The 22,881-nt window shown below is 36.2% G+C and overlaps 1 protein-coding gene across 22 annotated transcripts in view; it reads left to right on the top strand.

The window, feature by feature from the left end:
- LOC131681761 (uncharacterized) overlaps positions 1-22,881 on the top strand; it is a 168,707-nt gene that overhangs the window by 120,978 nt on the left and 24,848 nt on the right. For 18 of the 22 annotated variants that reach the window (XM_058962778.1, XM_058962783.1, XM_058962771.1 and 15 more), the window contains 5 exons: positions 6,983-7,149; positions 7,277-7,396; positions 20,799-20,990; positions 21,067-21,202; positions 21,921-22,713. In XM_058962778.1, the coding sequence (XP_058818761.1) occupies positions 6,983-7,149; positions 7,277-7,396; positions 20,799-20,990; positions 21,067-21,202; positions 21,921-21,975 (670 nt within the window). In that variant the 3' untranslated portion in view covers positions 21,976-22,713. Of the gene's footprint in view, positions 1-6,982; positions 7,150-7,276; positions 7,397-20,798; positions 20,991-21,066; positions 21,203-21,920; positions 22,714-22,881 lie in introns of those variants that run through there. The other 4 variants (XR_009303978.1, XR_009303977.1, XM_058962791.1 and 1 more) reach the window with 1 other exon arrangement.

Below are 22,881 nucleotides of genomic sequence, written 5' to 3'. Positions count from 1 at the left end.
TATTTTGAACTAACCGTTACATAAATAAATGTTGGGATATACGATAGAGTGACTACAAAAATATGATCCTCATCCCCCTTCCCCTGAGTCAATTTATAGTTCCATCAGGAATGTCTTCTCCAAACTAGAACCAAATCGGTCAACTCTCGATGCCGGACCAACGTCTTTAACTGTCTTTCTATGGAATTTTTGGACAATTTACAAGGAAGTTTTCCCCATGGCATTTTTTGAAAAATCCCATGAACCTACATTCCATCCCCACTTGCACTCATTTTTGCCGGCACTGTATACTAGAGTGGTGAAAAGGAATTTTTTATACGACAATGACCCAACCGGATTTTGAAAATTTAAGCTAAAACAAGTAATTCAGGCTGCTGCTTTCATTAAAATTCTAATTGAATTGTTAATTATTGCAAACTAAGGTAGTGTGAAGAAAGTTTAAATAAATAATACTCAATGCAATAAACAACAATTAGGACTTTTTTCGGTATATTTTAACGAAAAAAAACATTGTTAATACGGTGACACTGTGAAAATCGCAATTCTTTCAAGTGACTTGTGCCGGTAGTTCTAGTTGGCATTTTAATGAAAGAAACAGCTTAAATTTCTTGTTTTTGCTTATATTTTCAAAATCCGGTTATAGGGGAACATGAACTTGACCAAGCGCAAAAGTCTATTTTTGGCTATGGTGTCTTCTATTCGATTCTTAAATTTTTTTCAAAAAATTTTAACACTTGTTTCGATCCCTTAAGGTAATTTTAAAAGTTTGGAATGAAAAATCCTTTCCTTACAGAACATATTACCTGATTAATAAATTTGCATTAAATGCATACGTAATTTTTTTTTATCAAGCTTTGTATGGACATATCTACTTGACTACTAATTATTATTAATGTACTAATATACCATCATAATCTTTGTGAAGCAGTGAAATTATTTTACATAAATTGAAACATTGGAATAGTTATTACTAGAATTTGCATGACATTGAACGCAATAACTAATATTGGGGAGACTTGACCAAGATTTATGGGGAGACTTGACCAAGTGGCAACTAGCTGAAGGAAGATACAAAATTCCTGATATTTATTATGCTTTGGTATCTACTGTTAATGTTAATCACGCCATAAAAAATCCCACCTCAAACGTAAGTCTTTATATTTTAGTATTAGTAAACAAAGTTAGCAATAGTACGACTGATTTCGTGATGTGTGAACATGCAATTCAAGCAGTACAGTTAATCATTAAAAATAAATGCATTAAAAAAATCGAAATTTATCAAATTCAACCCTTTTATATTTTTTGCTGCTACCCAAAGATCTCGACAATGTGGAAAAAAATAATTACAGTATGTTTTATGTCATTATTTTTTGTTATGATTTTTTTAAATTCTTTTGGTCAAGTCTTGACCAAAAAAAACGATCTCAGAAAAACTTTTGTAACTTTTCGAAAATTAAATTAAAAATTCTGCAAAAATTCATGAAGATGCACAATAACTTTGCACATTATATCTCAATGACTTTTGAGGGATTGAAGGCCTTTTTAGAGATTTATGCAGTTTTAGCTGAAAACCTGGTCAAGTCTCCCCATGTTCCCCTACTGTATACAGTGATTACCACAATAGGTGAATCTTAGAAAGATTTTACTGTCTACATCTTGTATCTCTTACTTTAAAAGTTAGTGGTGGGCGCCCTCTATCCGGTGAAATGTAGAACTAAATTTTTGTGGTCAAAAGATGACTCATGCTATCATAGCATTGCTATGTACTAAAATAGTTCCAAGCATACTGTTCAGGTAAATACCAACCGATATTTCGTAAAACAATAAAGTTCGTGAGAATTGACTACTGGTTTAAAACCATGTACTGGTTTAAAACCATGTACGTGCCCTTTGCAAAACTGATTCAAGCATCACTTCATTAAAAGTTTTATAACTTCCCCCAAGGAAGTTGGATTGGTTTGGAGTTTTCGTCAAAATTGGAGATAATAAAATTATTAACTGTCGAAAAATCCCATACAAACTTCGAAACACGTTGGTCATGCAGCTAGATTTGTCCGATTTTGTGTAATATTTTTGTGTAATATTTGAAATTTTTGTGTAATATTTGTTTTTGTACTTCTCTCCTCTATGTTGATGGGTTTGATGGTATTGTAAACATCATCAAGCATATTTCGTGCATCAGTGCTAAAGAGCCTCTGATAGACAATTGCTTTAAGATGGTTTTTGCATTACACCTCGATAGTGGTGCATCGAAGAGATCGAAAGGGCGTATGGGCCGTTTTTATGATTTGTGTTTTTTCATAGTCTGCAATTAAAATTAAAAAAATATAAAAATAGAAACCTACTAGTGTTACTGTAGCAATAATTATAGTTTTTAGTACTAGTATACAGTTGTTATGTACTAGTCGTATCTGTGTATGTGTTCGTCTGAGTATTTGTGACAGTTGGGGCAGCGAATGAATGCAGAACTGGCGCATATGATAGAATAATGCGTAATCCTACCTAGGATTCGCTTGTAAATTTTTTTCTCAATATCATTAGTTGGAATTTAGACGAGTTCAAGTAGTTTGATTGCATGTTACATGTGTGCTTTTATACTATTTCATTAGTCTGTTTTAGCTGTACATCTAGTAGTTTGCTTTTCCACTACTTATGTATACCAAAAATAATATCGGCCAATTTAAACGCTTTTACTCGATCTCTTTGCATTTCTTTTTCTTTATTCGGAATGTTATTTCTCCTTTCATTACTATATCTTCAATTAGAATCATACTGACACTCATTAACACAATCAATTGCATATTCTCTCATATACCATCAAAATCTCTCTCATTCAAAACGTACAAGTGCTCGTGTCTTTCGCGATAACACGAACGTGGTCACAAACGCGAACATGCAATTGCAATCATCCACACATACTTATGCCCGCGATCTTGCCAACATTAAAATACCCCCCGGTCGTAAGCATTAATCTACTCGCGCGATCATGAATCGGTCACGTCTGGAAATCTCTACCCTCAGCTTAGCCTGATGCCTTCAGTTGGACCAATGAACCTCACTTCTAGTATTTGAAATGGCCACTGCAAATTAAGCTTCAGAGTCGCGGTCCGCGCGATCATTCAAGAATACACGCGAATATGCGAAAGGCCACACGGTTATAGAATCGCGAAGTTACATAAATGCTAACATACAAACGCTCGAGCTTTGTTCACGCACAACTACGTTCGTGATCTCGCAAACATGGAAACACCTCATAAGCGCGGTCTCAAGCGCGAACCTACAAACACGTACCAAAAAATGGCGCTCATATTCACTAGACAACACGTTTCACGGCGACATGACCGGGAGCTCTAGTGATATGGGGAAACTTACTCTCTTCTAGCATCTGAGCCACGCACTAATATTGAGTATCAGATTCATAGTTCGCGCGCGATCATTCAATTATAGACGCGAATATGCAAATGGCGACACGGTTTTAAAATCGAATTCATGCAGACAAAGTTACATACACGCGAGCACACGTGACAAACACACAAACATACAAACGCTCGGGCTCTTCACGAGCATCCACGAACACCTGCGTTCGTGATCTCACAAACAGGATAACGCCCCGACGAACGTTTTAGCACTTATAAACAATGATTAAAATTATCACTCACACGTAAGATACAGCTAGGTCGCTCGCTTGCTATTTCCCCATGGTAACGATCAAATATCCTCCCGTCCAATGCAAGCGAGAAACATTTTTGCTTTCCATGCGAGAGTTGATCTTATCAGCAGTCCATTTTCTTCGAGAACAATTTATCTTCTCTCCCGGAAGATTGGAAAATATGAAATAATGGGTATCGCTGTAGTTACGCGCACTGGTTTTGTACTTCTTATGTACTTTTGAGCAGAAGTGTAAAACAATACAGTTTCCATTGGCACCGGAGTAGCCGATGCACAGCCCTCGAAAATGACATTATAAATATACAAAGATAAACAAAGCCTTGCTACCTCATTCCGTCGCGTAAATTTGTTGGGTACTAGTTGGAACTCTAACATCGACTGGTAATATTTTGGCTACACGTTGACAGATTACAAACTTTGCCAGTAGACAAGTACATCTTCCATCAATAAGATGTTAGATTTTTAGTTAGTGTAGGCATCTGGGATACCTAGAAACCTATTCTGGTAGTGAGAGTAGTGGAAATACACCTGCAACTCATAAATGTGAATCATTTGGACTTCAATGTATTGTCATGCTCTATAAGTAAGTATGAACAATGCATCTGATGTGAAATCTACCGGATATACATAAATTAAGTAGTAATAAAAAGATGTCCTTTATTTTTTGAAAACATTTATAGTTATATTGAGAAGATGGCGAAAAATTTCAGAACGGATCTCGAAGTTCTTTACGAGATACTCCAAATGTATCTGGCCTATCACTGTGCGTTTAACGTAAATTTGCCTTGTTTTAATGTTGTAATTTTTACACAATCTTTTTAACATGATAGCATGAAAAATTGGTCCAATTTTCACAAAATTCAATTTGTTTATGATAATTTACATGTAAATTTTTTTGTGGATTAAAATTAATTTTCAATTGTAGAATAAAAAGGCGCTTAAGCCATTCGCGATCAATAATGCACGCATACGCCCGCGACCGCGCAAACCTGATAACACCCCGGTAATAAGGTGAACGTGTTAGCACTTACGCGGTCTCAAACGCGAACCTACAAACGTCCGTTTTCGCGCAATCATTAATTAATCACGTCCAGAAATCATTACCCTCCGTCCTAGCAACTAAGGTCCATACATTCAGTTGAACCAATCAAAAAGTTAAGCTCATATCCACTAGACAACACCTCCGATGGCGACATGACCGGGAACTCTAGTGATATGGAAGAACCCACTTTTTCTAGAACCTGAACCAAACACGATAAATTAGGTATCAGATTCGAGGTCCGCGCGCGATCGTTCCAGAACACACGCGAATATAGGAAAGGCACACGGTCATAAAATAGAATTTATACACGCGAAGTTACGTACACGTTAGCACACGCGACATACAAACGCACATGCTATCGAACACCTTAACGTAGAAATGCTCGAGCCCTTCGCGATGATACACGCAATCGCGAAGTCGCTTCGCCCGCACATATCGTACGCTGCAATTGGACTTAAGCAGTGTTTTAATGGGCGACATTGCCTGTCTCGTCTGCAATTGTAGTATGTGATTCTGACTGGAAGCCCTTCCGAGAACCTAGCTCTACAGCTACAGTAGGACAACTCTTGAAAAAAACTACTAGAGAGAGAAGCAGGTAGGTTTATCACGAATAGAAACGAAGAATGATCAGAATAATTCTACTAATTTACTACAAAAGCATAAGTCAGATTGTCCGTGCCTGTCACTCCGTCACCGACCAGAACCAATTGAGACCACAAAATTTACTAATTTAGTATTACTAGAAAGTCTAAAAGATGCAGAAGATGAAGTATATAGTCCTGTTTTTTCGTTTCTTACGACATGGAACCAGGAAATACTAAATTACTAAATTGAAACAATGTACCAAAACCAGAAAATGCAGAAATTGCAAGAAATAAGAGGCGACCCACGGTTTTGTCGCCTTTTAACACAAAATTTAAGCTATAATATTATTGTGCTCATGAAATATGGTTTACATGACAATTAATAATATAGTGCATGTATTTCTCAAAACTATATGAAATTACTCAATATAACTCAAAGAATATGTAATGAACATGATTTAAGGTTCTACTGAGAAAGCCTTGAAAAGTGGCCTTCTTTAACGAAATTAGCAGTTTTATTGTTTTATTCGTTATGAATCAATAGCATTCAAAGATGGCCGCTTTTTTAGGCTTTCTCTGTTCAACCATAATGGTCTGAAAGCAAACCAATGAACATGACAAACCTTGTACATGATTCAAGTCATCATTCCACTCAGACAAGACTATGCGTGTTCCCTATGCATGTTTAATGCCCTATGGATTAGTTCCCTACTTGCTTAAATAAACACTAAACAAACATAGACATTAGTTTGTTGTTAGCTCTATTGGCATCACCCGACGGATACCTGTGCCCTTACATGCTATCAACTCAACGAACATTTAAAATTATATACGATAAAATATGTGCAATTTGGAAAATAATAGAATCAAGACTACTACTTATATGCAATAAAATAAGAACGGCAAGAATAGTTGCATAACCAAGGTGGCTCATTATTTTGAAGAAAACACTGTTGATGAATCACCTAATAAAAATAGGTGATACGGGGCGCAGACGAAAATAGCTGAACACGATTTCAGAGGGGGCTCGTTTTAAAAGTCAAAAAAGAAAGCGTTTTTTTGCGATACATATTTTTAAGTACCAGTTGTTCGAAAGTTTGCCGCTGCTCGTATTGATGAGCTCCGATTTTGTTGAAACTTTCAGCATTTGTTCATGCATATGTTGGATGGACTTGGACCAAATATCATCTTAGTACTTTAACGGAAAGTTGGGTAACAAGGGCATTGAAGATTTTCCGAAAAATTAGTACGAAATTAAAAAATATTTAATTCTACTTTACCCTGATGATATTAATTTCTGTTTAGTATTTCTGAAGAGTTTTTAGAGTGTGTTGAAAATAGAATGTACCTTTTTGATTTGTAATAGATGCATTGATTTTTTTTTTAATTTTCTACCACAAAAAATACGATTCTAAAAATACTAAACACAATAAAAAATATTATTGTTAGAAGTCTGTGACCAAACGCTATCATTTTTGTAAACAAAATGGTCGCTCATCTTACTTTTGATAATTAAGGTGGCCAGGTCAAATATTTCACCATACAGTTTCACCATACAGTTTAATAATAATATAAATAAACGATTTAGATCGTCTAGTGGTGGACGAATCACAAGTTTAGAATGTGAAAATAATAATTGTAGCACTATTCACATTTGTAATTCTTTGCTTTATTTTATTGTCTCCAGGTCCAAAGAGGGCAAAAACGTTAGCGAAATCGAGTCGCTTAAAGATCGCTACCGAATACTGAACGAGGAGCGTAAATTCATAATCAGCCGAGCGCTGGAGAGCGATGCCGGCAGCTACACGTGCAGCGTGCGGGCGCTGAATGCATCTAGGACTTTTAATGTAGTAGGTAAGTATGTCATTGGTAGAACAATATGTAGAATGTTTGAAAACATGAATTAGTTAAGAAATTATTCAACATTTTCTCTAAATATACAAAAACTAACAAGACGCTGTTTTCTCCAATTTATTCACAGCAAATGTTATTGTTAAATTTGAAAGCACAGAGATAGGAAAAACAAACATGGTGGAAGGCGAAAAGCTCACACTTCACTGTTTAACGTTCGGATCAAACCCGCGGCTCACCTGGATAATTGGTATGTATATTTATTTCAAGATATCGTTATAATTTCCTATCCTATTTGGAAAAGGGTGTTGAATTGCATGAATTGAAAACATTTAGATTGAAATCTGGGACTTACAATCACAGGGTACACGGTCTCGTTCCGTATCAGGTTCTATCGTTCGACTCACGAAGTAAACACATTGCTCACTAGTCGCATGCCACCTGGTTAACAAAATTCGTCTCCCACAAAATTTCGCACTGTGACTAAATTCCAAACCAGTCACGGTGTTGCTCCACTCCAAGCAGCATAGTCGTGTTCATCGAAGCGTGCAAAGCGATCTAATATCTGAATAATTGAACTTAAAAATAACTCTTTGAGAAACTGTGCGAAACAGCGTGCTCTAAAGATGTTGCTCTCTAACCAAGCTCACATAGTGTAGGACGTTGTCACCATGATGGGATTGCTTAGCGGCCGAAAATACATCGTTCGGTAACCCGTTGGGTTTTATGACATTTATCTGCTGATATTGGCGGGTTTTATCGCTCCTCCGTAGTCCAATTCGAAAGGGTCCTCTCCAGAACATTTGGACCATTTAGACGCTGAAATTGAAAGAATTCGTTCTTTGAAGGCACTATTAGCCTAAAATTAACGGTTTTGGCGTTAAAAATTGATTGTATGTAGGGTGATGAGCCTATTTGCGCTATGTTTCTATTATCACCCTACCCATTTGAAGCCGTTGGTTAGAGTAGTGTCTGCCATCTTTGTTCAACGCATTGAGTCAAATGGTAGCGCAACAATAGGGGCACTCGATTCGAGTTTTCATTGTGCTCAAACACGAGAATTTTACTGTTTTCAACGCATTTGTGTTATTATATTGGTTCTTAGCAACGAAGCAAAGCGGTTGATGTCAATTTGTACGCATTCCATTGATTGTAAGGCAAGAAATTACAGAATTAGTGAGGCACCTTGCTTAGTATGGTGAAAATAGGCTCATCACCCTATTTGGTCTTCTTTAGAAATTTGAAAACGGTAAAAATCCTTCGGCCATATATAATGTTGAACATCTCTTTTGTTAATGGTCCAATTTCGACAGTCTATATACACTCAATTCGGCTCGGCAATTTCCTAACATCCATGCAGTCAGCAAATTCAGAAACTGATTTATCAGTAAAGTGAGATTGGTTTGCTGATTTTAGGTGAAATATTTAATGAGTCTCAGTTATCAAACGTCACTTTTACTGAAATCTCAGCAAGAAATTGTTTACTGAGATCGTAGCTGTTAAAATTTCGGCAAAAGATACGAAGAAAACTGAGTTTTGACAGATAAAATAAAGTGTGTAGCTCGTTGGAAATAATATTTTCTGGTGATATAAGGATGCAACCTTAATGTTTTTCTCGTCATTTTGGATGTACCAATTTGCGCATAAGAGCAACTTAGATTAAATTCCCAACTTAGAGGAATTGGATTTGATTGTTTGATTTTACACACGTCAGTAACTGACACAAACTTGTTGCCAGTTAGACGATATATTCAAACTAATACCGAAATTGGCACCATTTAACTCTGTTAACACATGTTGTGTGAACTGTTTGGATTTAATGTCCGACTAGCGCCAATTTGGTGTTAGTTTAGATTTATCATCTAACTGGCAGCAAGTTGGTGTCACTTACTGACGAGTGAAACACGAAACATTCAAATCGAACTTCTCCATTTGTATGTTGTTAATTTTGACAGCTCAAAAAAATTACAAAAAAGGTTTTCTTCACGCCAACAAATAACCATATCGTGCCAACTAAACATCAATTCCCAGTGAAGCTGAAGCTTGTCTTGGCTTAGCAGGCCTATGTGAAAGCATTTATTCATGTCATAGATAATGACTGCTCTTTTTTCATTTTATTAAAGTATTTGTACATTACAGAATTACATACAAAATTATTGTGTATATTTCCAACCAGATAGCACAAAAATCTAGTTATTTCTAGTTAAACTATACTGCCTATCATCGCAAGTCACTCCCATGTGAATATGGAATCCCTTAGCAAATGGGACTGACTTGCGATTATAGGCTGTATACTGGTACAATATATAAAAATGGAATCCCTACATTGAAACGATAGAAGACTTCTACTTCAAAACACAAACTTTATGGTGTATCGGAGTCTTCCACCACTAGGTAGAGCTAAGATGATATTAAAGCAACATTATCTTATAGTCCCGCACGCTCATTACGCACAGAAGTTGTGAGCGTTTTGAAAATATGTGTTTTCACCCAAACAAAAATCATTCCATAAAATAGGAGGCTCAAACTTTCCAAAAAATCACAATTTTACCATTTTAATGATTTTTGTTATAAGGATGGTGAAAAAATGAAACACTTTTATATCCTTCCTAAAAAAGCTACATGATGAGATTCATCTATCAAAATTAATTTTTCAAAATGGCGCTTCCACGAATATATACAACAGTCAGAAAGTCTTATGATTTTCTGAGAAATCGAGGGCGTCTGAATTACTCCCACGGTATTAATAGTCCCGAGTTCCCCTATGTTTTGTTACAATATTTATTTATATTATTCTAGCAGCATAGCAAACGAAATTTTCGTAAAGTAGATACCTATATATTTACTACATTTAGCTCGCTATAACAATGGTAACTTCGATAGAGAGTAGGGGAGAACGGGGCTACTTGGCGGTGTTTTCAGTTTTCATTTTTTACCGCTTTGATTTTGGTAGATCTTGCAAAATAGAACACGTTGCATAAAAGGGTAGACTGTCGGCAACATCTCCGAATTTTATTAAAATGTTTCATACGTTGTCTTCATTTCTAGAGACAAAAGTATGTGACGCGGAAAAGCCGCCAACTTACCCCAGCCTCGGGGTAAGTTGGTGGTATGTATGGGGTAAGGTGGCGGAGTGCCAGAAAATAAGTAATACAATGGAAATACAATTACATAAGTGGTCCATATGAAATGTGCCGATTGCCTTTTCAATAAAACTTTATAGTATTCGACACTTTTCATTATATTTCAGTCTCAATACCCCGTCATTTTGACTTCGACGCGTACTCCATATTCAAAAGCAAGTTTTCGAAATTCTTCAGGCGATTGGCTGAAACAATTGTCCCCTGCATTGACGAGAAACACAAGAAAAAGTTTCTCTTACTTTGGAGTGATTTCCAGAAATAAAAATATATGATGACTATTTTTGCAATATAAATAGTACCGCCAACTTACCCCAACCGCATATTTCATAAAAAAAAAATTAAAAATTACTTTTGGGTATTAATAGGTATAATATCTATACGGATGCTGAAAGCCTTTTTCACGCACTATCGAAAAACATAATCGTTCGGGGTATAGATTAAAAACAACCTTGAATAACACAAAATTTTTAAAATTAGAAAATTTAGAAAGTATGCTCAAAAACACAATATCGCCCACAGCTTCTAATGTTCATTCATAATGTTCGTGAACTGGTCCATAATTCCTAGTATAATAGCCATGACTTATCATTAGTGGTCGTGAAATAGTTCACGAAATCATAAAATATTCATGTATTCAACTGAAAATCACGACTCATGAAATAGTTCGCGAAATCATAAAATATTTTTCATCTATTCGTGAACTGGTCCATGATTCCTAGTATAATAATAACGACATACCATTCGTGCTCTTGAAGTAGTTCGAATATTATTCATGTATTCATGAACTGGTTCATGATACCTAGTACAATAGTCATGACTGACCATTTTGTGCACGTAAAATATTTCACAAAATCATGAAATATTATTCATGGGTTCGTGAACTAGTTCATGATTACTAGTACTTGACCTACGATCTATCTTGCGTGCTTGTGCTATTTAGAAGATATCCCTAATCATTTTCATATTCTTGCAACATGGTCATGAATTTTTCACGGGAACTATTTCACAAAATCTAGAGTATTATTCGTAGAATCATTTTTATTCCATGCACTATTCCATGAAATGCCATACATGTCCAGCTGAGAGTGACCATCCAGAGGCACGAGTAATAGATATAATAAAACTATTAGAACCTAGAACATCGTTATTCATTTGATAAGGTTTTTAATTTTTATTATAGAATTAGTTATTCACCAAAAAGTTTTTCTTATGTGCATTATTCTAATAATAATCATAATTAAATTTGGAAAAATTATTTACTTTTCGTATCTATCATAAATACTGCACTACTCATAAAAGCATAAGAGTCCCATATGGAAAAACAACAAGCCGAGAAAAACGCTGTTCAAGATTTACATTTTCATTGAGCCTTGCGGGTGGGACAACCATGTTTTGGAATTTTTTCAATGTTTTCTAAACAAACCTGGTAATCTTATTTGTGCATTGTGATTCTGTGGTGATACAGAATGCAATTCAACAGCTAGCTCAATTTCGATTAAATCCATATGAGACTGTTATGCTTTTATGGGCAGTGCAGCGACCCCTTAAAAGGAATATCGTTCTACTGGGTGTTCGATGCAGTTATTTTCTTTGTATTCTAATTCTAAAATCTTTATTGTGCCGATTACTTTGACGTATATTTTTTTGTTCTCAGCGTCTTCGCGAATAGTTTTTCTTTCTTCGTGTGTTGCCTTTTTTGTCGCTGAGAACTGATGTGTCCACAAACAGGGGGCTCTTTGTGCGAGCCTTTTGGTGTGGGGGTGAGAAGCGGGTTTAATAATAAATAGAAAAGGGAAAGTTCAGTGTTATGTTTCGACAGAAAAAGAAAACTGCGCTGAGCACCAAAAATGCATTTTAAAGCTACAAATCGTGTCCGTGATATAGCTCATGGAACATGATCCCGCTTATCATGAATCATGATAAAGAATAAAGAATCACTCTAGTGGCTATTAAAATACCACGAAATAGAAATCACGAATTTCGCGACTAAGATCCTGCAATAATGAACATAAATCGCGCTACTCTGACAGAAAAATCCGATAGCAAACTCATGAATAAAATATCACGGTAATTAGATGAGAAATCACAAAAATCGCGAATAAGCTCCTGCAATCATGAACATCGTTTAACTGTTGGCAGTGTATTCCCAAATTGTGAACAAGTATGACAACAAAAACTAAACATGTCCAGGGAACAACCACAGTAACCCTACCAAACATTCGAATGTAACGCCATGCATATACTCGACGCGAACTAGTTTTTTGGAGACACAAATAGTTGCATGAATACGAAGTTTATTATTCATTATTTCAGGAAGTTGGTCACGGTTTTCGTAAATCCTTCAGTTCACGAAATAATGATCTTGTTGTCATAAATTTAAGACCGGATTTTTTTATTCGGCATAATGTGTCCATTTGATCTAATGTCCATTCGGCCTAAAATCCATTCAGCCTTATGTCCATTCGGCCGAATGACTTTCATTCTAGTGACCTTCTACCGAGCGGCCTGTGGCGTAATAGTCGGACACTCGCTAACTCAGAGAGCGAATGTGGCTTGAGCATGGTTTAGGGACATATGAATTTTATTGGCAATAATAAGTGTCATTCCAGCTCCAGAGAGTGTCCTCCTAGCTTTCGCAATTTAAGGGGCTGTAGCTCAAGAAAAAATAGACATATTTCGAAATATTCATTCCCAAAAGTGGGAAAATTGTATTAATTCAATTTGCGCATTAAGAGCACAAAACCTAACTAACTTTTGCACGTAGGAATTTTTTCGATATTTTAATTGTTAACGTAGAGGGTACACTTTTCATAGAAAAAGGCTAAAAACGTGTTAAAAATCGACACAAAATTGTTCAATAAAAATTACCTATTTATAAAATAAAAACCTAAGTACCTCGATAGAAAAATAATTTTAAATAAACCTGTAAAAATTTCAGAATGATCCAAAATCATTGATTCGAGTTACATTTCCTGCCAACTGAAAAAAGTGGTTTAGAGATAAACGCGGTTAAAGTTTTCAGTACGCTCAGTGTAAACATAAGAGGCGCTGCAGCCGAATTGAAATTTGATCATTTTAATATCATTGTCGCCTTGTATATTTTGACATATTATATTATTATTCACTTTCTAATATCCTTAAAATGGACACATCACTCTATCTTATATAGGAATGAGGCATCCGACAATGTAAAAAAATGTTCATTATAAGACAAATAAAATTACATAAAATACTATATGCTTAAATGATGACCGTCAATCAAGTAACGCCTAAATTCCAGTTGCCAAAATAATGAAAAACGATCTGACATCCAAAAATCACCAATCATGCTAAATTGGTGTTCCAACTTTGCAGTCAGTTAAATATCACATAGTTGAGAAGGCCAAAATCCAAGCGAAAAACCAAACCAGCAATCGATGTTGTTTTATTAAATTAACTGAACGCGTAACACACTGTAAACAGCCAATAAACATTGCACCCAAACGCTCACTCATTTCCACCTCGCGCCGCCGAATCCTGGGGCGGTGATCGTTGTTTATGCGGACTGGACATTACTTCCTCGCTGGCAGATGAGTTTGAAGAAATGTTACCCTTACTCTTGCTGTACAGTTGCTGTCCAGCTGCCGCTGGCCCACAATCGCAGTTTTGGCTGATTCAACTCAACAATAAACAAAACGCTTGTTGTGTAAATATTTTTCCCTGAATATTCTAGAGAGCGAAGAGAAATTACCGACATCCGATGGGCAGCCCAAATTACGATATAATCCAGAAATTGACTGCCTTGCCCAGCATGGCGTTCGGCTATCGATTGGTTTTAGTTTATTCTATTCCATTACCGCAAACTTCCAACTAAGAAAGCAAAGTTTCCCCACTGAATGACTTTTTTTTCGCCCTGTTACTTTGTGTGATATCGTGTGTTATCGTGGAGCTCCGTGTTCACGCTTTCCACGAGTGACTCTTGCCAGAAATGACGACAACCACCTAGCCCTCTGGAAACGGCGCAAGTCACGCAATCTTGGGCATAAATTAAAATAACTGGCTTCCGACAGTTTACCGGTGAATGGTGACCTGTTTCGCTACAACTTGAGGAAAGGGGCCCGCGAACGATTGTAGATATGTATTAAGATAATGATTCTATTCAAGCTGAAGTAGTAGAAGCGAAAATCATTTCCCAAATCAATGTTAATGGAGACGCGAGGCATTTCACATAATATATGTACCTAAATGTTTTTTACTTGAACAACTACGCGTCTCCATTTGTCTGTCAGTTCAAAAATTAATCTCAATCCATATTTGAACTTTTTACGAAACTCGTTGCTGACTTAAGACACAATACATCACCAAAGAAAAGTTATGTTGCACCCGACAAAAACTTCCCCGGATGGCGATGAAAACGCTGTGCTCCCTGCCACCAAGGTTTGTCTCTGATTCCAAGTTCTGAGCAGACGTGGTTGTGCACGGAGACGACACACCACGGTAGGTAGATATGTTATCGCGTTCTGCCTCCGGAAGACACTTTCAACGCTGATGGCGTACGTGGGACATTACGACTGGCTTCGAAGACGAGGCCTCTAAGATTTTACAACTTTTCCTCTTGTGCATCCGGATGGAATTGTGTTGAAGCCGTTTATGCTGTTGTTGCTTTTGCTTGTATCCTTGCACACATCGTGTCATCGTATACAGGCAGGCGAGAAGCTAACTCGCATAACGACGAAATTTTACTAGTTATCGCGATGCCGCACATCAACGGGATTGAAATGGATAAACTCAGTCGTTTTATCATTTGGATCCTGTGAAATCACGCTAACCGATACCCTGGAAGGGGCCCACTGGTGGTTTGAGTTTTCCTGATCAAAAGGTATGCATGTCATTGTTTTGTGATGCTCAATCTATTGTATCTAAGTTAGATTCAGACGTTTTGCATCGAAACAATAAGAATGACGGGTGCGGACAAAGTTCAATTGGGTCATAAACTGTATTCAATAACAATAATAACATTAGACTAAACTGACATCTGATTGATGGAATGGTTATGGAGAGGCCTCCATCGCGCTGGTTTCAGCTCTGAGTATTATATGAAGAGTACTAATTCGTAGGTACTTGACAAAGTCCCACATATTTTCTTTTTATTGGCATATTCGTGTCTTAAAATTTTTTTTTTGCATGTTGAACATATTTACTTTGTAAAGTTACCTCGATGTAAGTTTAAAATTGAGCTCAGTCATCGAATCAAGCAAAATCAGTAGACTATAGAAGAACTATCTATTCAAATGGGTATGAACATCACATCTAAGTTTATTAGATAAAAATATAAGAAGTTCATGCATTAAGGTGGGATGGAATATCACCTAGTGGTTTTCAAAAGGCTAAGATATTTCCGCAGAAAAAAAACCGTTTTCATTAAATTTTGTTGACAATGCAAAAAGTTTTTTCAGTCCATTTTCATATAATAATTATGCAACATTTAAACAACATGTTCCTAAATTTTCATTGCAAAATATTTAAAACAGCGAGCAAACTCCCCCAGTATATTTTCAATTATTACAATTTTTAGCAAAACCTCTCCTAGATTGAGGGGTTTGACGGTATTGTAAACATCATCAAGCATATTGCTTGCCAAAGAACGTGCATTACGCCTCGATAGTTGTGCATTGAGGAGACCGAGAGGACTTATGGGCCTTTTTTGCGTTTTTTTCATACTCTGCACCTGTCCATACTAATGCTCAACTATTAGCCAGCTCGCTGGCGTGGCCGACTGGCGGATCGACGTGGATTAACTTTTATTGTGGGGCGTGTTTGCAAATATTGTTCCTCAGTTTAATGGCGGTGTTGGTGGACGGGGCAGCAGTGGGAGGTCATTGTGTGCATTTATCGGTCAATATCGTTATCTTTCACAATCTAATAAAAAACTGTTTTAATCCACCTAGTGGTGCAGTTGTGCCTTTCTCATTTGTCCAAACTATGATTTCATGGCTGTTTATGTTCAACATAATGGTGAAAATGTGGAAATACTACATATTTAGCGGGATTTGCACATACGCTGAAACACCTGAAACCAGCGGCATAAAATTTTCAACTTATTCAGAAATGTTTAATTCGTTTCAATTTTAAAGTAGTATCAAGCTCAAAATCGTTTCAAACAAAATATTTCACTGGGTTACCATATATATTTTGCAGTTTTTCTAATGTGAAAAAAATTCAGAAATCGAACGAAACATTTGCGACCTTGATCCGAAATTAAGCTTTATCATTTTCTGATGCATATATTTCTTTTATTCTTCAACCAACGTTGCTGAACATGTAAAATCTATAGGAACAAAATAAAAATAGATTCGTTGCCAGTAAAATTCAGAACTATCAGATTTTTTGACATTTAGTCCCGATTCCACATTTTTATCATATTATGCACATAACAACTCCATTAAACAATAAATTATTATTTAATTTGCTACTTCTAGCGAAAAATACGCCTAGGGATTACATGAGAAAAGTTTCATTTCTGGAAAAATACGATAAGTTTGGGTATTAGGACATTTGTTGAAAAAATGTGATTTGTAAAGTTAATATCAAAAAATTAGATGTTTCTGAATTTTACCGGTACCGGAATCGATTTTTATTTGTTCCTAAGCATTTTGCACGTTCAACAAGGTACATTTTATGTAAATTGATTGAAGAAGCACGAGAAAATTATAAAATTTAATGAGAATGATAAAAGGCTTCTCGTATTCGGACCAAGGTCGCAAATGTTCCGTTCGATTTCTGAGATTTTTTAACATTAGATAAACTGCAAAATATGTATGATTTGCAACACGGAGCAGGAAAATTATTGAAAATAGAGAATTTTGGGGACAAAATGACCCATAATATCGTATTTTTGGAAAAACGAAAATATATCTATTCAAATACTAAGGTTATTTCCTTTAAAAGAGGTATGAATTGTGATTTTCTGAGTGCTGCTTCAAAAGTTGTAGTATTTAATATATGTTTCCTCCGGATTTTCTCATAGCGCCAATTTCAAAAACATCAAACGAAGTGGGCGGTGGGCCAAATTTGACTAACAATGATGTGAAAATTGGCATTTGAGCTAACTTTGACATTTGTCACAATATGAAAAGCGGGGCGCTTTGAGAATTCAAAAATTAGTAATTTTTTGCAATGCCCTAAGGTTCGTGCATCAGACTGAATCATTTGAAGTGCAAAATAATAAGTGATTTTGAAGAAATCTCTTTTTTAGTTGGTTCAGTTCATTGATAAATATTCTGGAAAATGTGCTGCACAGTTTGAATTCTATCTATGAAGTTAAGAGTTAAAAATTTGCAAAACAGAAAGTCTTATTTTCTCGAAACTAGACTTTTGTCACTTTCATCTGTTTCAAATCATCTATTTAATGAATGTTAGGATTGTTTCCGAAGGCATCCGCGACCATACAGGGTGATTTTGAAGGGGTCCGCGACCACCCAGAGTGATTTCTGGATCCTCGGTGCAAACAAGGTTGACAACCGCTGCTATTTACAAACAATTCAGTTACCATTTCAAAAAAGCAAGTTTTCAAACTCTGAGTAATAGTTCAATTTACACCATAATGTTGGCACAATTCAATGCGAGCACAGGATTCGTTGATAATAAATATAAGGACAAACTGGTCCAGTGGGCTCCCGGATAGAAAAAAAACAATAGAATTTACCCTACAAACAATCATAAATCAATATATACTATGGTTGTTACTGTTTCAACATTGTTCAATGCAGAGTTATCAGATCATATTTACAATAAAACTTCAGGTAACAATACATTTTACTGTCCAGCGGAAGAATCCTACAGTAAATTCACATTATTTTTTCTGTTTATGGGAAAAAGACGTTTGGAAAAATATTCATTTTTGCCTTTCTCCTATGGAAAGGTTATACAATCACTCTGAAAATCGACTTTTAGCCGAGGCTCAGAGGGCTGAGTATCCTATGCCAGTCAACTCAGTTCGTCGAGTTCGGCAAATGTCTGTGTGTGTGCAAGTGTGTGTAGGTGTATGTGTGTATGTATGTATGTGACCAAATATATGCACATCGGTTACTCGGAGATAGCCGAACCGTTTTTCTCAAACTTGAATCAAATGGAAGGTGCAACGTTCCCATAGACTGCTATTGGATTTCATTGAATTCCGACTTCCGGTTCCGGAGTTACGGGTTGATGAGTGCGATTACGCGCGAAATTCCATTATAAATTGGTATCTGCATGTTATCTAAAAGATGCAAAATCTCATAACATGTGCTCTAAGTTGTTTGGATTTCATCGCACTGGTTCCCAATCAAACCCATATCGACCACTTTGGACAACTTCGACGGAGTCGGAAGCTTCGGGCAAGTGGCCAAGTTCCTGAAGTGAATTCACATCTGCTTCTTAGAAATGTCTGACCTTATTTTCTCAATTTTTGTCTCAAATGAAAGCTACAGCATCCCATTGATTGACTGCTATTAAATTTCATTGGAATCGGAGTTATAGTTCCCGTGTTACGGGTTGAAGTATGCGGTCACGTGCGAAATTCCCATATAAACCGGTATAATCATTATATCTAAATGATGCAAAACTAATTGAAAATCGATGGCCCAGATCACTCATTGCTAATCAAAGTTTCTTTGACCACATTGAGAACTGTAGAATGGCCAAGTTCCGAAATTAGATTCACACCTGCTTCTCATATATTGCTGATTGGATTTTCACAATCTTAAATTAAGGGTATAGTATTCACATTGATTACTACCGAATTTCATTTGAACGAAGTATTGGTTCCGAAGTTAAGTAAAAGAAACCGATCACACGTGAATTTCCCATATAAAAATTTTTACCATTCTCATATAGAAAGGTTATGCAATTACACTGAAAATGAACTGTCGCGTGCGATTGACGATTAAATAAGCACTGGTTGTTTCGTTGTGTAAAGAAGATGATGTTGGCTTATTAGATGCTGATATTATGATTTTCTGTGGATGATTTTATACGAGTTACTTCGGCAAGTTTATTTACGAGTTTATAGAGCAATTTTACACTACCTGTGGAAATATTAGAAAACTCGGTCCTCGGAGCAAACTGGAAAAAGTTTTACGTATCATCATGCTATAAACACAGTTAAATAACTAGATTAACAGGTTGATGTATGACGAGATTTTTACATCCACATTAAGCCCGGCTTATTTCATGTGCGGCTAAATAACGCAATGTGCATTTTACTTATTTTGTTTGCGAATATCGCGGCTACATAAGTGGAAAGCTGCATTAAAAGTCATGTCCTGGTACTAAATTTGTTGACGATTATCATACGTAACAATTGCAGGGTTATTGTAAAAATTCCACTCTAAGGTACCTGCTTGGTTCAGGTTTGAGAATATTATTATTTAGGAAAATAGGGGTAAAACGCGTCCCCTAAGGAAATATGATCACGGTTTAGTTATAGAACATTAATTGGGAGAATATAGAAATATCATTCAATCAATATTTTCCTCTGTAATCGCAATCACAACGCTTTGCAAGATGTTCAAAAACATGTAAAATATGCAATGTTTCAAAATCATTATAAATTCCACTTTGAAAAATGGGCAGGGCCAATATACATCACCACATCAAGGGAGCATAATTCACTACTACAACAACGGGAAAGAAAGCTCGTTGGACAAACACGTAATTTTGTTTTCTGATGGGATTTCACAAAAGTGTAGCGTTAAATCGCCTTAGGTTATGAAATTTTCAGAACAATTTTTCTGTTTTAGATGAGAAAGATGGGTAGGTAATGTCAGAGACATTACCAAAATGAAGTGGCATACATATTAAGCTGTTAATACGAATGCTGCAATTTTTACTAATTTCTGAAAGGATTTTATTAAAATAAGTTATTTCGGTATTTCTAATGGAAATAGTGAAAGAACGGTACAAGTATATCCGATTCTCTGCTGTTGCCCAATGAATTGTTTCACTCTCATTACCCCCCGGCACTCGTGCGAATGGCTCCCCAAATGAGCAGCTGCTGGTGCTGGAAAAAGATTTTGCTAGAGTTTCGGAAGGTGTTGCACAAAATACAACGGCGCGAGTGCCGCAGGGTTCATGCTCTTTTCAGGGTTACCATATGAGGATAAATATATTCGAATATTTTAGGTTTCAATGTACGTGCACCGATATTTCGGTATTTCCATTAGAAATAACGAAATAGCTGGAATAGACTATCAGAAGATAGTCAAAATTGTAGCATTCGTATTAACAGCCTAAAGTGTATTCTACTTCACTCCGGTTATGTCTCTGACATTACCTACCCATCTTTTTCTCAGTTGAATAAAGCCTTAAAAAGATATTGATTTTGTGAATTCGTGATTTGATTGGATAAGTCGGATTCATGATGAATATCCAAACCTACCTAAATATCATATTCATAATTACATTTTCGACTTCCCTTCGAATGAGTGACGTAATTGTTTCGGAGGGTATAAAAAACACGAAAATAACTACATCTGCTTATTACTCCGACAGGTAATAAGACCTACACCACGACGACGGATCACGTCCACCTGAACGAGGATGATAAGGGCGTCGAGAATGCCCTGCTAACCATCGAGAGCGTCGCAATGAGCGACTACACCGATTATACCTGTGAGGGTCGAAACAACGCCACCGATGTATCCGGTAGGCCCGCGCATGTCACGATAACCGTTAGGATTAGAGGTATGTACATAGTTGCCAGTTTATCGCAATCAGGAAACCAAACTTCGTAATCTGTATTAATTACATTCGTTTTTAGGAAAATACGCCGCATTGTACGTTTTCTTGGGTATCATTGCCGAAGTCGTTGTATTATGTGCAATTATTCTAATTTGCGAAAGAAGACGTAACAAGACAGAAGTCGAAGAGAGTGATACCGACCAGAGTCCAGATCAGTAAGTAGCAAAATATTGTTTTGGGATTTGTTAATAGAATCGTTTAGATGACTCATTGAATAGGTTCGTTCACCACGCATAGTTATCTGTTATTCTTTATTCTATCAAAGTTGTATACAACCACATCTGTGCATTCATTAGCATCGTCAAAGCACCCCATTCTTCTTTCGTTGTAATATACAAATACATAAAAACCCACATAGAAAAACAAAATTCAGTTGATATGTGTACCTACCTTGGATGGCCTGATTCATTCAAAGGCAGTAGCTGGAGAGTTCATGAAAAAGCGAGAGGTCGCCTGGAACCAGCGTTTTATCGTTTTGCTATAAAAATCGTCTGATTCTCTGTTTTGGGCATTTATCCCTAGATGTTTTTATAATTCACTAACAGTAGCTACCCTAAAGTAAAAGTTGATGTTTTGCACTTGCTTGCCGATTGGATTAGAATGTAACAAAATACCAAAAATGCATGCGTATGTTCCTAATCAAAATAACCAACATAATTTCCTAATACTGCATAACCTAATATAAATATCATTTAGTGGAATTCACTGTGTATAGCCTATTATAACACAAAATGCTGTTACAAAATTAACAACCCGTTTTTATTTCGTGCTCGTATACCACGTGGTGTTCCGTTGCGTACAAAATTTTGCAAACCAGTAGAACCGTTCTTACCAAGAACATTTTTCTTCTCTTCTCTCCAATTCACTTTTCAGACACAAAAACGGTCACAATGGGAACGCTTCCGAGCTACGTCAAAGAAAGTCCTAAAATTGGATCACCACAATAAAAAAAAAATCTGTTTTGTTTTTTCTCCCGTGCGAATCAAAGACATTTAATTGAAATGCTATTATAAGAGTAGAAAAATTCTAACATACTTATCGAGCTGTGTAAGGCATTTCATTGTTTGCGGGCAGTAAGTTTGACTACCAAATTACTTCACGACACCCAGTACACTAAGTAACTTTTTACATCATTGAATGTAACAAAACACTTACTGCTCGATAATCAATACAAAATGCATTACGCCCAGTGGATCCCAACATTCACTAATTCCCCCTTTTTAACGCTAGGATGTAAATTTGCCATTTCGATTGTTACTCTTATTCCAATTCTGCACGTTATACCCCTTAGTACACTTTCAACCATAGTAATTAGACACACAAGGCTAATCCCCGCACCAAACAACGTCGTGGTAGATTTTCAAATTTATATATTTAATAAAATGCAACTAATATTAGGAAGGTAGCTAGTCTATAATCATATACATTTGAGAGCTGTGCCTTTAGGTGCCATCTTGGATCTGTTGTATAAAAATACAAGATAAAAAAAAAAAACATTGTTAAACTTTTGCACATGCATTGATTTGCAAATCAGGTTTTGTTCAACATACACACATACACAAGCTAATGCGAGTTTAGTAGTTCTAGCTTCACTATTCATTTGATCTGGTTGATTTATAAGAAAAATGAAATTTGGTAACTAATAAACATTTCGAATTAGAAAAAATGAACCAAGTAGTTTGTTTAATTCTGCATGATTTACTTTGCGTTGATATTGGAGGAAATGCCCAAAAACAGAAATTGGCCAAAGAAGGTAGTGACAAGATCACGTATAATTGGCCTTTTATATAAGTATACATGAGTTCGCTTGGCGACCGTTGATATTCGCTGTCTA

This window comes from Topomyia yanbarensis, chromosome 2 (assembly GCF_030247195.1).
Source record: "Topomyia yanbarensis strain Yona2022 chromosome 2, ASM3024719v1, whole genome shotgun sequence".
NCBI lineage: Eukaryota > Metazoa > Arthropoda > Insecta > Diptera > Culicidae > Topomyia > Topomyia yanbarensis.
Note: the sequence above shows the minus strand (reverse complement) of the source record. Positions and strands in the feature narration are given on the sequence as shown.